Source organism: Nematolebias whitei, chromosome 19, assembly GCF_014905685.2.
Source record: "Nematolebias whitei isolate Nwh7 chromosome 19, NemWhi1, whole genome shotgun sequence".
Taxonomy (NCBI): domain Eukaryota; kingdom Metazoa; phylum Chordata; class Actinopteri; order Cyprinodontiformes; family Rivulidae; genus Nematolebias; species Nematolebias whitei.
In genome coordinates this window covers 22,642,061-22,658,731 of record NC_056516.1, presented here as the reverse complement: position 1 = coordinate 22,658,731, position 16,671 = coordinate 22,642,061, and the positions used below count along the sequence as shown (strand labels likewise).

Genomic DNA, 16,671 nt, shown 5'->3' with positions numbered 1-16,671 from the left:
CTGAAAAACAGCTGAAATGAGCTGAAACTTGAAGTGGAGCGAGCACATTTTGACTGAATTAGGCTGAAAAAAGTTGAAACGAGTGCAAAAAATATGGAATTAGCTGAAAAGGCTAAAATTAGCATAAAAACATTTGAATAGTAGCTGAAATAACAAACTAGCAGAAATAAGTTGAAAGTAGCAAAAAGTTAATTATGCTGAAAGTAGCAGAGATTACCATGAAAAACTCAATTGATCTGAAAACAGCTAAAATTAGCAAAAAAAAAAAAAAAAGAGCTGAAAAAGGTAGAACAAGTTTAAATTAGCACAAAAAAGCAGGAACATGTTTGCCCAAATAGGCTGAAAGAAGCAAAAATGAGCACCAAAAAGTGGAAATTATCTGAATAAAGTTGAAATTAGCAAAAAAAAAAAAAAAAAGCACCAGATGAAAAGTAGCTAAAAAGCAGAAAGAAGCTAAAATTCCAAAAAACAAGTGTAGAGAGCACATTTAGCCAAATTAGGCTGAATTTGAATTAGTGCAAAATATGTGGAATTAGCTGAAAAAGCTATTAGCATAAAACAGCTTAGCTGAAATAGTAGAACAAGCTGAAACTTATAGAAATAAGCTGAAAGGTGCATAAGAAGCTGAAATTAGCAGAAAGAAGTTAGAAGCAGAAAAATGTAGTTAGAATCTGAAAGGTGCAATAAACAGCTGAAATTAGCTGACAATAGCAGAATTTTTTTTTCCACTTTGCTCAAGGACGCCAAGAGGCTGAACCAGAACAAAATGTGAAAAGAGCAGTAAAAGGTTGTAAAGATCTAAAGATGGATGTAAAATGAGCTCAATTGATTTTCTATGAGAAAAAAAGTGGCAGAAAAGGCTAAATATTTAAAAAGCTAAAGTTGCACCAATACCAAGTCATAGCAGATCCTGAAAGAGCTGAACGTTTTGATATTTGTTGAAATAGAACGAAAACTGTGGGATGAGAAATGCACGAAATAATGGATCACAGTGTGAATGCTTCATGAGCGTTCACTCTTATTTCCATTCTGAACTGCATTCAAAACGTTTTACTATCACACTCAGATTGTCCATTCATAGTGAAAGATTTAGCAGCTTTATTAAAACGAAAAGAACGATGCTGTGTCAAATATAAACTAATTGGTACTTTACCTGTCAAACATTTATCTCCCATACCTGACAGAAATCAAAAAAGTACTACAAGCAACTGAATGCTGAGAAAATACTTTTGTTTCTAAATGTGATGCCATATTTAAAAAAATAGAAACTCTTCTAAAAAATAAAGATGCAGCCACTTTTGTCATTACAATCCCAAAAACAAAGATCTGATAACCAGCTGGGTGCTCGGTTGTTTTTTTTATTTTTTATCCTGCAGGCTGTGGTCTCTCAAAGTTAATAAAAAATGATAATAATTAAACAGATTCTATAAACTATTTGTCCACAAAGTCTTACAGACAGACCCTAAAATCTGAAGGACTTTGCTTTTAAGTGTGATGCGATCTCACAGCTGAGAAAAGCAACAAGATCTGACGGGTAAATACTTTTGATTTCAAAGACTACTGGTAGATCTTTTGTAGAGATGGAGGACTTCAGCATCAGTTTGACGTTACTGTGAACTCTTATTTTACACAGAGAAGTGACACACTTATGGATCTTTAGACATTTTGTTGGGACGTTCAATAAAATGTCAGGGGAATTAATATGAAAACATTTTGTCAGGTGGTTCATGTTTTTCAAACGCTCACGTTATAGCCATAACTTTTATTAACAAAAACACCCATGATTCTTTGCTTCTTAATATAGCCTGACAGGGGTCTGATGCTAGTATTTTACAGCCTTTATGAACATTAACAAGTTGCAACTTTATAGTTTCATTTAATCAACTCCCGAGTGCTTCAGCTGTGATTTCGGAGTGAAACACCCTGGACTGAGTCAAATCCTGAGTCACTCGGTGAAAACAGACGCAGGACAAAGACTGAATGAAATAAAATGCCTTTTTATTGTTCAGCCGTGTCAGAACCTCGTCTCCAAAACAAACACAGCAGGACTACAACTGTTTGTCAACCTAGCTACCTTTGATAGCACATAAAACTGGGTTTATCAGACCACCAACGATAGCATTTAGATTTTTTTCTATCAGACATCCAATGATAGCATACAAAATAGTTACCCTACCAGTGATACTGTATATAAAACACTTGTCTCTAGATTTATCCCCCAATCCACCCTCAATTTTGACCCATTTCCCTCTTTAGAACATTTGACACAGACATATTTTATGCTTAAACAAGCACATATTAAGAGTGCATAATTCTCCTTTTTGAGATTATATAAAAAAACTACACAATGTTACACTTGAAGTCAGAGTACATTTCAACTGATTATTAGTGTTCTACACATTCGACCATAACCAAAGAAACATAGTATAAGATCACTATAACTTAACACTACGTGTAATATATGATATAAAAAAAAGAAAATTACAAATGATTAGCTTAGAAGAGAAAATAAAGATGGCTAGTATGAAGGCAAGCTGGGTCAGTACCATAACAGATAATGAGTAATACAAAAAGAAATAAAAAAAAAAGAATAAGAAAAATAACAAAAATTGATAATACAGGCAAAGCTGAACATATGTGTTTCACACTTAAGATCAACGTCATATGCACTCATTCAAATAGATCACCTGCTCTTATCTTTGATACTTGGAAATATTTTACCCCCTCGTGTCAACTTGCTTAAACAATCCTGTGGAAACCATCTTTATTTCTTGTGTCAGGCACCTACCAAGACCCCTCAATTTCTCTTTTTACCTTCAACGTTTTACAGGGCAATCGTAACGCTGTTTCAGACAAGACAGGACAGCCACAATGCAGGTTCTACTGGAAAACAGCTGCAACAAGAACAAAGAGAAAATCATATTGTGCTGAAATGCATAGGAAAGTAGATTTATTCCCCCACTTAACTATAAGCTGGTAAATTAAGAGTTCTGTGGTCAGTCTTACCAATCTACAGGTCGGTGTCAAACCAGGCCAGCTGGTTGCTGTCCATCAGTTCCTGGCTGTGGCCAAGGTCTGGCAATGGATCAGTGTGGTGACCCAGGTCAGGCAGCGTGTCAGTGTGGTAGTCAGCAGCTTCCATCATGGGGTCCAACAGGGTGTCCTGCCTGTAAGCTGATGGGTAAGCCCGATATGCTGAATCTGAAAGGCACAAAGAATGGTTCTAGCAAACTGTTCTAGCAGCTACAATTTTATCTGAACTACATTATGAGACTATTTGACAATAAGGAGGCTGGATAACTTGGTCTTGGTTCTTTATAAGCTCAGGTTTTTTCAGGGTAGTTCACAACTGGAAAGAGATGAAAGCCTCAAAGTGGCAACAAATGTTCAGTTGTATTTAATACAGTCACAGTGTATCTAAACTTATTTAACACTTTAATTATAAAATTAAGTGTTACAAAAAAAAGACATACCATCTTGTCTGTAGGCCAGTGGATCTCCCTGTGCTCCCAAATCCAATCCTAGGTCTCCAGTCTATAAGAAAGCAAACAAGGACAAAGCTGCTTACTTGGCCAACAGCAGACCTTCCTTTTACAGCAGATCCCATAGTGCAATATAATGATAGGACTGGTGTTCCAATATGAAATATAAATAATGGTTGTATACTCATGGTTGGATAAACAAAAAGTCCTTACATGTCAACAAGTGTATATTTGCTTTTTACAAGTTTTTCTTGTCTTGTGTAGCCATAAAAAGAAACTTATTCGAGAGTGAGTTGTTCCTCCTACCAATCGCGTCAAACAGTGTACATAATCCTTCAAAAGAAGAAACACCTTTGGAGTATAATTAAAATGCACAACCTGTTAAGATTTGCTGTGTATTTAAGCCGTTTCATCTTGTTTACAAAACCCGTGTGTGCACGTACGTCGTTCCAGGCCATCGGCTCAGTCCTGAACAATGAGCTGGTCAGTTCCACAGAGAGGCGTTTCTTGTAGTCCTGGGGTTTGTCCTCGGACATGCGGAACAGGACAGCTGCAGCATAGGTTGCTGCAGAAGGATACAAACAATGCAAGTCAAGCAACGTTAATGTTCATAAGTAAGCTGTATTTCTTGCTGTGTACTCACCAACGCCCTCGTTACGAGAGTGCAGTAGCTCGGTGAGTGGTGCGGTGGCTCCCTCAGCTTCAATAGCCTCAGCAGCTTCTTTGTCCTGGGCCAGTTCACACAGAACACCTGCTGCAACACGCTGGATGTTCTCCACCGGAGAATACAGCAGCTGGATACAAGAACAAACAAAACTGAGCACGAAAGACCCAAAATGCACGTAATGAATTAAACAACAGGAAAATAAATTCTGAAGAATAAAAGTTGCTTTCATACAGATGTTGTATTTCCAACAATACATCAAACAGCTGCCACAAATGTCAATTTAATTTTTAGTTGGGACGGTTCTGAAATAGGAATCTGGTTTTGGTTTTACCTGGACAAAGAGTGGAATGGTATTAAGTCCTCTGATGACAATTCGGTTGTGGACATCCCGGGCCAGGATGTGCAGAGCTCCTGTGCACCCTTCAACTATTTCCTCCATACGCACACCCTCCTGTATGTGTTGAAGGAGAAGAACAAATTGATAAAAACAAACAAGATAATGAATTAAAACATTTAGATAGTTACATACCACAAACTGCTGCTGGTTGCCTCCCATGCTCGTACGCCTCTGGGTGTCTTGATGAGCTCGGACGAGCAGCTGGACCAGGCGAGGGATGGCACCCTGTTCCCGTAAAGCACTGTGATTGGCCGGGCAGAGGGCCAGGTTGCGAATTAGACCAACTGTTGCCTAGAGAGAAGTACATTTTATTTTTATTGGAAATGACATATTATAATATTTGATGAGTAAATAAGAATGTTTGATGGTTACCTTGATTAGTGGCCAGTGGGACGGAGGGTGCAGCAGTTTGACAACCACAGGCAGGCCATAGTGCAGGCGCACAGCATTCTGGGCCATCTCAGCATCCTGGTGGCGTGAGGTCAGGTGACGCAGGGCACAAACAGCTGGCTCTGTGATGTCCTCTCTGTCTCCAGCCCGAAGTACAGTTCGCACCAAAGCTTCGATACCACCAACCTAATGAAATTATTCAGTGGTAGAATCAGAATAAGCTTATTATCACTGCACCGAAGTACAGCGAGATTACGTCCATACAGTCATCCGAAAGATGGGCAGAGTGCAGGTTGCTGCTGCTCCTAAGAGCATGTCCCTTATTCTTTAGATAGAAAAGGGGAAAGACCATGAGGAAAAGATAGTGGTACTACAAAAAAGATCTCTTCACACCTTGTTGGGACACGATTTAAGACGTACTTAGATACTAAGAAACACAAGATGACATACCAGTTCTACAGCAATACTTGAATCAGATTACACATAATTACTCAACAGATGTCTGTATACAGCTCGTACCTGGCAGACCATAAGTTTGTTACTGTAATTGTTGCAGGTAAGGTTAGAGAGGATGCCAGCAGCACATGTAACCACGTTAATATCATCACTGGCCAGCAGCTGGACCAGGGTGCCCAGGAGACCCTCCATCCCCTCCTATAGAGAAAAGGATGAAATCCTCTATTTTTAATCCTTAATGAGGTTCTTAAAACGTTAAAACTTTGGTCTTGTGAAATTGCATTTTACCTGTTTAGTGGCAGCATCTGAAAGATTCCTTAAAGTCCAGAGGCAGTTCTGGACCAGACGCTGGCTCGGGTCGGTCAGATGAAGACCCAAAGCCTGCATACCACCTACACAGTCAAACACATTCATTGCATTAGAAGACTTCATACTTGTACAGCAAAAAAAAAAAAAATCACAATTTTAAAAGTTTAGTTCAGTAATTGCTCCCACAGGGACATTGCAACAAGTTTGGTAGGAAATACTGTTTTATTATACTTTGTTTTTTTTAACTCCTGCACCAGGAGTATTTACATACCAGCTTCTACAATGGCTGGCTTGTTGCTTGAGCAAACAGAGAGCACTTTGAGCACCCTGCTTGTGGTCCACAGCAATTTCTCATATGTGAAGGTCCTCATGATGTTCACCAAGGCTTGGGGGCCACCACTGGCCAGAATGATCAGCTAAAACAAAGACAACATTGTGTCAAATTGCAAAATGCCAGCCAAATAGAATGAGGCTCATAAAATGAATAAAGCACAAGCAAAAATAAGCTGATATTTCTATACTTTGCTTTCTTGGTTGCCATATGCCAGGATTTGGAGACAGTCAGTAGTGATGGCCAGGAACTTGACATTGGTGTTAGACAAAAGGGCTACCATCTTCTGCAGCCCTCCAGCTAGGCGCACTGCCATTTTGGCCCCTTCCTGGTGCAACAACAAGTTGTGCAGTGTAGTGATGGCATAGAACAAAACACTGTCCACAGGTGAGCTGAAAAAAAAAAACATATAGACACAAAATGTGAGTAAACATTACACTTAAATACCATGAGGATTGTAAATAGTCCAAACTGTAATCCAGCTACCAATCTACACAAAAGGTTGAAAAGGAGGTAGTTCTTTTATTCTCCTCACGCCAACATGCTCTGAAAGCAAGGTAATGTGATTCCAGGTGCAAGTTCAATCACACACGTGCAACATCCAAACAGGTCCCAGCTTGCCAGGGAGCCAAGTGTTTTGGCTGCAAGTTTCGGCTTTTTATGAGCCGCTTTCCCAAGTGAACACAGGGGATGTTCAGCAGACTGCGTGGAAAGTTTAATTCAACATTTTTCACAATATCCATTCATATATATTTCAAAGGTTGGGAAAAGATTGTTGGAAGAGCCTCTACAAATCATTCTACAGCACACAGGAAAAAAAGATGCATAAAGTAAGTGAAGAAGTTTTCTTTGAAACATGTTTAGATTAGCAGTTGAGGCTTTGCTTTGTTAATAATGATACCATTTTTAATGTATCTATGTGAGCTACAAACAGAGGGACAGCAACATAAAGGTCAGCAGAAAAGAGAATGCACCAGCAACATTGCAGCAAAAATTGCTGCAATGTTTTTCTCACTTGCTAAGTGGAAAATGACTGCAAGCAGATCAAAATTAAAGCTACGTACGTTCGCATTTTCATTTTACAATAATAGGAAACACCTCTAAATAAAATAAAATAAAATAAAGGCCCAAGTTTTCTGTATTTTCACTTCAGTTTTTAGATCGCTGTTTGAAGCGTTTCATTCAGCAGAATATTTAGTTGTATCTTATCTGATAATGCAAACAAGTCAGAATTTTAGTGTATTGGCAATAATTCAAGTGTTGTATGGTGCTATAAGAATAACACATTTTTGAGCTGAAAACAAATATAAAGCATAACCATATACAACACAAACAAGTTTCTAAGATATGCTAAAATGAATGTTTTTTTAATCGAACCACCATCATATTTTTGTCTCAGTAAGCCCTTAACAAAACTCAGTTCAATGTCAAGTGCACTCTTGCCTTAACCTGAGAATCTAACATTATTTCACCATTTATATATGTAGCTAGAGACACAATCTCACCCCAGCATCTTGACCAAGGCTGGGATGCCTCCAGATTTAAAGATTGCAAGGAGCCCCTCACGATGGTGGGAAAGGTTGTGCAAGGTGCCAGCAGAGCAACGAGCAGTCTCCACATCACCAGTGTTCTGCATGGCGCGAACAACTGCTGAAACCATTTGAGGCGAACGCATGAGGGCATGACGTGACGCTTCTTTCTTTGACAACTGATGCACCATCACCGCAGCTTTGTTCACAACAACCTGAGATAGAATCAACATTTGTTAGGAAATGTAACATCAGGAACTAAGTATAGACTGTTTTGCATCAATTTAATAATCTGGTACTTGTATGGAATTTCAGTGTATTCAAGTAATAGTTTAATAGATTTTTGTTCCCACACCTGGTCTTCATCATTAAGCAGCTTGGTGAGTTCAGGTATGGCTCTAGTGGCCAGCTCAGCATCATCTTGATAGTTAATAAGGTTGACCACAGCATGCTTCAGCATCTGAGAAGGCTCTGCCAGACGTTGTACTGCTGTTGGATTGGCAGCATCCAGCTGTGTGGGTGGGATTTGTATGCCCTCTTCCAAAGTTTCAGGGAACATAGCAGCACGCACACGCTGGGCCCGAGTCATGGCATAACCCTCAATGTCTAAAATAAATAAATTAATTAACAAAATATACAACATTGTTACAAGGTCTTGGTTAACTTGGGAATCTCATACCTGTAGCCTCAGGAGTGAAAGGCTGACTGAACTCCCAGTCATACAGAGATGGGTCCTCCTCCTCAGCATCAGGGTTCCCCTTGCCACTCAAAGATGGCGCTGTGGTGGTGACGCCTGACTGGATTCCTGAATCCAGATACGACTGCTGCTGCCATTGATTCACAGCAGCCTTGCTGTCACCCATAGCCATGTCCAGCTCCATCAAATCAGCTACACAGACAGACAGAAGGTCAGAAACATTAGTAACCAGAGGCAGGTATAAATGCCCACAGCGGAGTACGGAACATTATAAACTTTGGCATTTTCTAATATAAATGCAAAAAATATATATATAAATAAATAAATAAAGCTTTAGGGGGAAAGTAGATTAATTGACAAAAACTGGATAGGTAAAAAAAAACAAGTTTTTGTTTGCACCTCATATCTCTGATAATGTTCCACATTTTACATGCAAGTATGGAAACATCATCAACACCAAACATCATCATCAACATAGTGTTATCATTGTTTTTCTTTTACATTTTATTGTTGGATGTAACTGGGACCCTGTGTACATAATTTCGCTCCACCACATGTACCACATGAAGTGCGAATGACTATAAAGAATCTCTAACTCTGATCAATTTCCAAAGATGTTCCCCTGATACTTTGTTTCCTGATGAACACAAACAACTTCAGATCTCAATAATGGAAACCGTGGCAAGCTTTTTCCTTAAATCCCACTTCAAATGTTACATAACTAATTTATACATAAATCTATTCTAAATCAAAGTGATGCAAAAAGTATATAAACGCTGAAAATGTGGTCATTTTTTATACTCACACTGGGTAGCCATTGTTCTTGCCTGCCCTCAGCCCGCACAGCAGATATGTCTGAAAAAAAGAAACAAGTACACGGTTAAAACAACTTAAACTCACTCAGTTTGGTGGGATAAAACATAAATGTGACGTTAAAGTAATTTTCAATCAAATCGCCGCCTGCTTCATTTGCTTCTCTACCTTCAACCAAATCCCTATTCGCTTGTTTGGCCAGCTAACGTAGATATGCGAGGGGAAATGCCGAGCCTCCACCTCAAACCGAGAGAGCAAAGCTGTGGGTATTTCCAGGCCAGCACGAACACAATTCACCATTCAGCGGCATACAACATCAAAGGCATATTTCTCCTTCCCCCCTCCCTCTACCACGGCCAAGTTCCGACCTAGCTGCTACTGCTTGGGTTTCCAAAGACACAACCCCCTCCGCCCGCAATCACTTCCATGACTCCACCTCTCATGGTGGTTTAAACTAACACAATAACAAACTGGTCTAATAATCTAGTAAAATGTCCGGCTACACCATAAGCCCTACTAATAGCCATCAACATGTGTAATTAACAGCAGGGGCGCTAGCTAGAATTAGCCACCCCGTTGGCTAACAGGTTGGCTAGCTTATCTCAATAGCTAACCTAACGTGCGCAGCTAACCTTTCCGTTAGTTAGCTAACTAGCTAACATAAACAATCAGCCATTCGGGGCTTGGACAACTGGTTTAACAGTCTGTATGGCTGGTTCTATATTCTTTAAAGGAAACGGAGATGCTTTATTGGAATCGTGACACCGAAGCGATTCCTTAGATCTTTAATTCAGGTGTGATTAGCGTATAAAGACGTATAAAAAGTAGATCCAGGCGCCACCGTACAAAATCTGCTAAGCTCCCAGCCAAATCAGAAAACCCCACCGGAGCACTCCTCCTTCGCCAAAAGATGATTTTCCTTTAGTAAAACGTGAATTGACACGCTATAAATGCCCCACACGATGTCTACACTAAATGTACTGCCTCTTACCACAGTCGAGCGAGTCCTCCGTGGTTTTTATCAGGCAAAAAAAATCCTTTCTCGTAGCTGAAAATAGTAGAAGGACTGTTAGGTGAACCACCCGTCCTAGTCCGAACCACACCCGCTGCTGCTCCGCCGAAGATGTTGCTTCCGCCTGCGCGGTCGAACATCAAGATGGCGAAGGGAGAAAATACAGTATTCTGCCGCACTCGGAAAAGTAGAGCGTGTCCCTTACACACACAAAAAAAAGTTTTAGCGTAGAACGCCGCCATTTCAAAAAAGATTTCAATATAGTTATGTTTTAAAGGTTTGACACTTCAGCACTAGCAGCAGAAAGCTGGGTTGGAAAGGAAACGAGATTTCTGAGCTGCTGTGATTTGACTGAGGGGTTAAAGTTAACATCATTTCCCATAACATGATCGTACGATGCATTTATTTAGCCTAATGGATGACTGCTGCATTTCACACAACTGAACACAAGTGATATGGGGTTTATTTTTAATTGTCCAAACCAAGTTATCTGAAAACAGAAAACTAAATACACAACAAACCAAATACACTGACAAACTTGTTTAACAGCTGGATGTAATCCCAAAAACCCATGATCTAATCTTCATGTAGAGTGTTTAGTTTGTGTGCTATTTGCATTTCAATGTTTGCAAGTATTTATAGACTAGTTGTAATATAAGTTTATGTCTATGTATTAATCACCTCTACTATTGTCAGAAATGCAATCATGCTGAGCATTTTGCTTGAGAATTCTTAACATGGAAGACATATAAGAATTACAAAGAAACAACTAAAAAAATTCAGTTTGCGCAAACAAACTGCAGGTGTTGTGCACGCTCTTCTGTACCATACAAGCCACCGGCCAGAAAAGGTCAAAGTCCAAAAACTGTTGAGAAACATTGTAACTGCAGGAAATCCAAGCAGAAACTACATTAAAGAGATACAAAACAATGATTTGACAACTTTAATCTGGTACAAACCAGCTTTCTGCATCTTCTTTAGACTTCTGTGGCAGCAGCTGATATCAACACTTGGGAGTAAAACTATAAAAAGCTTCAGCCACTGTCCCAGTTCCATCTGCAAGTTAGCATCAGAAAATCAGGATGACAACCAGGAACAGCTATAAATGGCACAGCAGTTCATGTTTATTGCAGTTGGTCATGCATCGTTTGAAATGAGAAAAAAAACGTGCACAAATCAGCTGTAACATTTTGTTCACCCTTTTGCCACCAGCATTGCGCTGTCTGGCACCAGTCATTTAGATCTTTTTGGTTTGTGTTTTTGTCAGTGGCGCATATTTATCCTGAAAGGCTGCTGTCAGGATTCTCACGGACGAGCCTCAGCCATGGCTCAGTGTTTCAGTAGGTGAGCGGTAGAGCCTTTACAATGGGAGGATCTGCATCATGACTGGCTTGCCTCTTTTTCCAAAATGTATGATGTCATGTCTTCCCCATGTAAGCAAGATGCAAACATCCACGTGACATAATAAAAATAAATCTATCAGGTCTCCTTCATTGCATTTACTCTGTGGTTTAATTCTGTAGCTGACGTTCTCACTGTAAACACTCGATGGTGGACACACGTTAGCATGAGCATGTTCTCTCAACAAAACCCCATATTGAATTGAACACAGTCTTTGCTATGCAGAAATGATCCTTGGTGGTCAAGGAGTGTTGCGGTTAACAGTTTTTGTCACGTCTTGATTAGAACAAAAGGTGACATTTGACAAGAATTGCATGCGGTCGCAATTTGGCTCTTGACGCGCCTGGTATTTTATTCCAAGATTCATTCTCGTCACTATCTGGTGGCGATCACAATCAGCTACCTAGATCCTCATCTGATTGTTTATGCACTTTTATTCACAGCGAGAGGAATTTCAAATAAAGAAGCAGCCAGGTGAATCCGAATAAATACACCTTTTTATTGACTGATTGACAGATCTGATTATACAAACGCCAACACAGAGCTCTGAAATAACAGGACCAATCAGCGAGACAATGGCTGTACATTCTTGGTGTGACCCTCCCATATTCTGACCCCCCCCCCCCCTCTTCTTTTTCCTTACCACCACCCCCTCAGCAGTGACCATGTAACCAACTAGTGTTATTTTTTCTGTACAAGTAAAGCTCAGCTACCCACCCACACTCTAATAACCTTTCCCTTTTCGGTGCACAGGTTTGAACCCGACAACGTGGAGTCTGTCCAATCGGAACAGGGCGCCACGATGAACCTTAATGCTTGAACAAATTTTTGTTGTATATTTCAGAAACGTTTTGGGTGTGTAGTCAAGCAAATGCTGCTGGTGTAATAAATAGCGAGTGCACACTTTTGTAGTGTATGAATATGGTAATGCTTGTTGCCATTTGGTTGTAATGCAACCCACTTAAAATCTCATCAAATGGTTCTGGGTGGAACTTTCCCTAATGAACCCTCCTGCTACACTCTTGCACCACACACACACACCCACACACACACACACACACACAAATACTGGTAAAATTTCCCTTCATCTTAAAAAAACTATTTGCATGTTTGTTTCAGTTTTATTTATTTTTTTTGTTTTCAGCCTCTTCCTCCAGTCAAGTAGGACTTGCCTCATACAGTAAACGCACAGTCTTCCCTATATTACCTAAGTGCAGTTTCTTCAAACATGCGTTCTACAGTATAAACACTAACTGTACCATCGCAGTCAATGGATGGATAAAACACCCTGACTTTCATTCTTGCAGTCATTTTTCTTCAGTTCACCTCTTGCCTCTTCCCATTCTCTCCAATGGTCCTCATCCTTTTACATGTGCTAGCATGTAACAAAAGTCTTGCATGTAACAGTGACAAATATTTCTCCTTGGTGTAACAGCCGCAAAGGGAAAATAAAGGGGTGTAGGTGGAGGAAGGAAGGCATGGGGGTAAGAAACGTTGAGTTCTTCTCAAGGGGAAAGTGAAAAGACAATGAGGTATAAATGTATGTCCACCCCTCTGTTTACCCAGCATCTTTAGGATGGAAGTTAAAGGTGGCGGGGGAGAAAAAAGGGAGGTGGACACTGAGGTGGAGAGGAGTGGGGAGAGAAGAGGAGCAGGAATGGAGTGCGTTGATCTTCATGTGTCCTGGCCATCTGTGGCAGGGGCGTCGTTGGCATTGGACAAGTCTGAGTCAGTTTCCCGGCTGGATATGCGGTCCAGCTCTGCCTGGACGTCGCTCAGGCCCAGCTTTGAACCTAAAAAGGACATTTATTAGTGCGCTACAGGAGGAAAACAAAAACAACAACAAAAAAGAAGACACAAGCAGCTTAGCGAGTGCGATGAACGTTTTCAGCCACGATGCAATGAGCACAAAAGCATGTGCACATGATTAAAATAAGAGCCGGGAGAAACGATGAATATAATTAAAAATGAATGAGTATAAACACTTGTACTGTGTCTGTATTGTTAATTAGGCCATTTTTCTATTTATTACGAACGTTTCAGAAGGCTGCAGCTTTTTCAGTGGTCTCATTGTGTCTCATCTCATTTGCTAAGGAAAGAGCGGTCGTTCTACTTGTGCTGCTGTTCAGCGAAACAGGAGTTGTGGTGAAAAATAAGCCCAGAACTGTAGGAGAAGCTCACAAGAATCTACACTATGATGTAGAAGAGACAAATGAATCGACTTGGAAAGGATTATTGTTTGAGGAATCTTTTTTTTTTGACAAAATTTGTCTCTGGTAATGTTACAGATTGATAAAAATGTTAAAATTAATCATACTTCATTCTAACTCTGAATGAAAGACATGTATGTGTTTTTATTCAAAAGAAGCCTGCAAGCAACAGTCATAATTAGGTTAAGACCTAATAAAATTTCAAGAAGTGAAAGATTTTGCATTCTGCAGAACACCCCCCCCCCCCCCAAAAAAAAACAATCTGTCTCTCCGCATTTACAGATGAAGCCTGACACATTTAAACTTTTTGTTTATATGCTTTGTTTCATCTCCACTTTTTACAATGTTGAACAGATATGCTGCTTGACGACTTCTTTCAGAGAAGTACTTAATTATTTGTTGCATTTATTTATGAGTTCCCCGGCTTACGGCTAAAGATGGCGATTGCTCTTTTTATTCTAGCTTGCTCAAAATCCTCAATGAACTATTTCAAGAGCAGCAAATGAGAGGTTGTTAGAGCTCAACAACATCCTTTAATGTGTCTGCAATTCACCGAGACCTGACTGACACACTCGGTTTCATAGCTTTCTTGAATTAGCTGCATAGCTTTACACTCGGAAGTCTCCATCTTTAATGCATTCCTTCACAAATTTGTTTTTCTTCTGTTTGTAGTTTGGTTCTGCAGTCTTTGTTGTGTTTGGTGCCACCTTTTGAATGGGAATATTGTTGATGGCAGAGTCACAAAACCCTGGGCTGCACATGTTTGTCTGCCGAAGAGCCCACATGTTTAGATGATGAAAGTTACGGCATGACAGTTTTGTGGTAAATCATACAGCCGAGTGGTTACAGAACCATGAGTGAGCCTTGGATGGCCCCCAAAGTCCCTAACCTAAACATCAATTTTAACTTGGAGAGACTCAAAAGTGGAGCACATACAAGAAAACTCAATTTATCAGAATTAGAAACCCTTAGTAAAAAGAATGAGGAGGAAAAATAAATCCTCAAAACATCAATTAAAAGACTTAAAGTGCTAAAACCTGGAAAAATTTATTAATAAGACTTTGAAGGGTTGTCCAAGCTTTTACTTAGGAATGTTTTTTAATCTCTGTTGTGTCAAATTGAAAGTAAAGCATTTGAAAAAAAAAACATGCAAGTAAGATTTTTTTCAAAAAGGGATCTCTAAACCTTTGACTTGCCAATGATTCTGCACATTATTTTTTAGTGTATTAAATACATCAAATATACACCAAGTATAAAACTGCTCCACCTCTGTTTTTAACACTAATCCTAGAAACATACACTGCCTGGCCAAAAAAAAGTTGTCACCCCCCCAAAAAAAAGTCACACACTAATATATTGTTGGACCGCCTTTAGCTTTGATTACATCATGCATTCACTGTGTCATTGTTTCGCTAAGCTTCTGCAATGTCACAAGATCTACTTCCATCCAGTGTTGCATTAATTTTTCAACAAAATCTTGCTTTGATGACTAGACACTAGGCATGATGGGTGCATCACTTCACCTGCCTCTCTTCTTACCCTGATGCACCCATCACAAGGAACAGGGTAAATCTGGACTCATCAGACCACATGACCTTCTTCCATTGCTCTAGAGTCCAATCTTTATGCTCCCTAGCAAACTGGAGCTTTTTTTTTTTTCCGGTTAGCCTCACTGATTAGTGGTTTTCTTAAGGCTACACAGCTGTTCAGTCCCAATCCCTTGAGTTCCCTTCACATTGTGTGCGTGGAAATGCTCACACTTTCACTATTAAACATAGCCCTGAGTGCCACTGTTGTTTTTCTTTGATTTGATTTCACCAAACATTTAAGTGATCGCCAATCACGATCATTCAGGATTTTTTTCCGGCCACATTTCTTCCTCAAAGACGATGGGTCCCCACTATCCTTCCAGTTTTTAATAATGCGTTGGACAGTTCTTAACCCAACTGTAGTAGTTTCTGCAATCTCCTTAGATGTTTTCTCTGCTTGATGCCAATGATTTGACCCTTCTCAAACAGACTGACATCTTTTCCACGACCACGTGATGTGTCTTTCAACATGATTGTTTAAGAAATGAGAAGCAACTCATTGCACCAGTTGGGGTTCAATAACTTGTTGCCAGGTGAAAGATAATCACCCATGCAGTAATAGGAGGCTCGTACCCATTTGCTTAGTTAAATCCAGGTGGCAACATTTTTTTGGCCAGGCAGTGTATGATGGATTTAATTTCAACAGTTTGTGGGATAGGTCTAATGAAAATGGCAGCCTGGGTTCTAGAAATGTTACAGAAAATATCTGCAGATTGGCTTTTACACAGAATTATGATTAAGTCTGAAATAATTGACACTTTTGAACTCTCCAGCCTTTGTTAGAATCACGTGCATTGATAGTTGCAGATGTTGGTGATGAAAAATGCAACACACATGCATAAAAGGAAAAAAAAAATCTTAAAATGAAACAGGAAAAATTATTTATTTGAGCAAAATGGGGCAGGGTACTATGTAGGGTAAGATGCAACAGTCAAAAATAACAGTCCTAGTTGTTTGTCTTCATACAGGTACCCCCTATAAAACTAGCATCTTTATTCATTATAAACTCAGCAAATTTGAAAATAAAAACTGAAACGAGTTATAGCATTAAGTAGAACTGAACGCTATTTTTTGACAAGAAGTGAAATGGCTGATGCAGAAGGCTCGTTTCTCAAAGGATGCTGGTAAAAGGTTGAAGCTCAGGAAATGGAAAGTAGGGAAAGGGATCAAAAGAATAAAAAGCTTAAAGGCAAGCGATAAAGACGAGAAATATCTTGCTCACACACACCTTACCGCGGCCAGCATCCTCTGACTAGTGCACACACACACACACATTATGAATGGAGGTAACAGTGAGACTGCACAACAAACTATGAGTGGTTCATGAGAACACAATCTAAGATATATATATATATATATATATATATATATATATATATATATATATA

General features: G+C 39.6%; 2 protein-coding genes across 3 annotated transcripts in view; both read right to left on the bottom strand.

Moving 5' to 3' along the window:
• Positions 1-1,977: 1,977 nt before the first annotated feature.
• LOC119425707 (catenin beta-1) lies at positions 1,978-10,188 on the bottom strand. The gene is made up of 17 exons (XM_037693248.1): positions 10,063-10,188; positions 9,064-9,113; positions 8,241-8,450; positions 7,917-8,167; positions 7,538-7,776; positions 6,223-6,424; positions 5,973-6,117; positions 5,681-5,784; positions 5,456-5,590; positions 4,919-5,122; positions 4,679-4,837; positions 4,481-4,600; positions 4,126-4,276; positions 3,926-4,047; positions 3,474-3,534; positions 3,007-3,201; positions 1,978-2,894 (listed from the first exon to the last, which is right to left on the bottom strand). Exons 2-16 carry the CDS (start codon positions 9,074-9,076, stop codon positions 3,011-3,013), a joined length of 2,307 nt encoding a protein of 768 aa, XP_037549176.1. The 5' UTR covers positions 9,077-9,113; positions 10,063-10,188; the 3' UTR covers positions 1,978-2,894; positions 3,007-3,010.
• Positions 10,189-12,162: 1,974 nt separating this feature from the next.
• dync1li1 (dynein, cytoplasmic 1, light intermediate chain 1) overlaps positions 12,163-16,671 on the bottom strand; it is a 12,475-nt gene continuing 7,966 nt past the window's right edge. For both annotated transcript variants that reach the window (XM_037693377.1, XM_037693378.1), the window contains one exon: positions 12,163-13,277. In XM_037693377.1, coding sequence (XP_037549305.1) covers positions 13,159-13,277 — 119 coding nt within the window. In that variant the 3' untranslated portion in view covers positions 12,163-13,158. The remainder of the gene's footprint in view (positions 13,278-16,671) is intronic.

Excerpts from the sequence above, each read along its gene's own strand:
- LOC119425707 (XM_037693248.1), bottom strand. Across the intron at positions 8,168-8,240 it reads TTTCACTCCTGAGGCTACAG|ACATTGAGGGTTATGCCATG; the intron begins GTATGAGATTCC and ends TATTTATTTTAG. Across the intron at positions 6,425-7,537 it reads GCCTTGGTCAAGATGCTGGG|CTCACCTGTGGACAGTGTTT; the intron begins GTGAGATTGTGT and ends TTTTTTTTTCAG.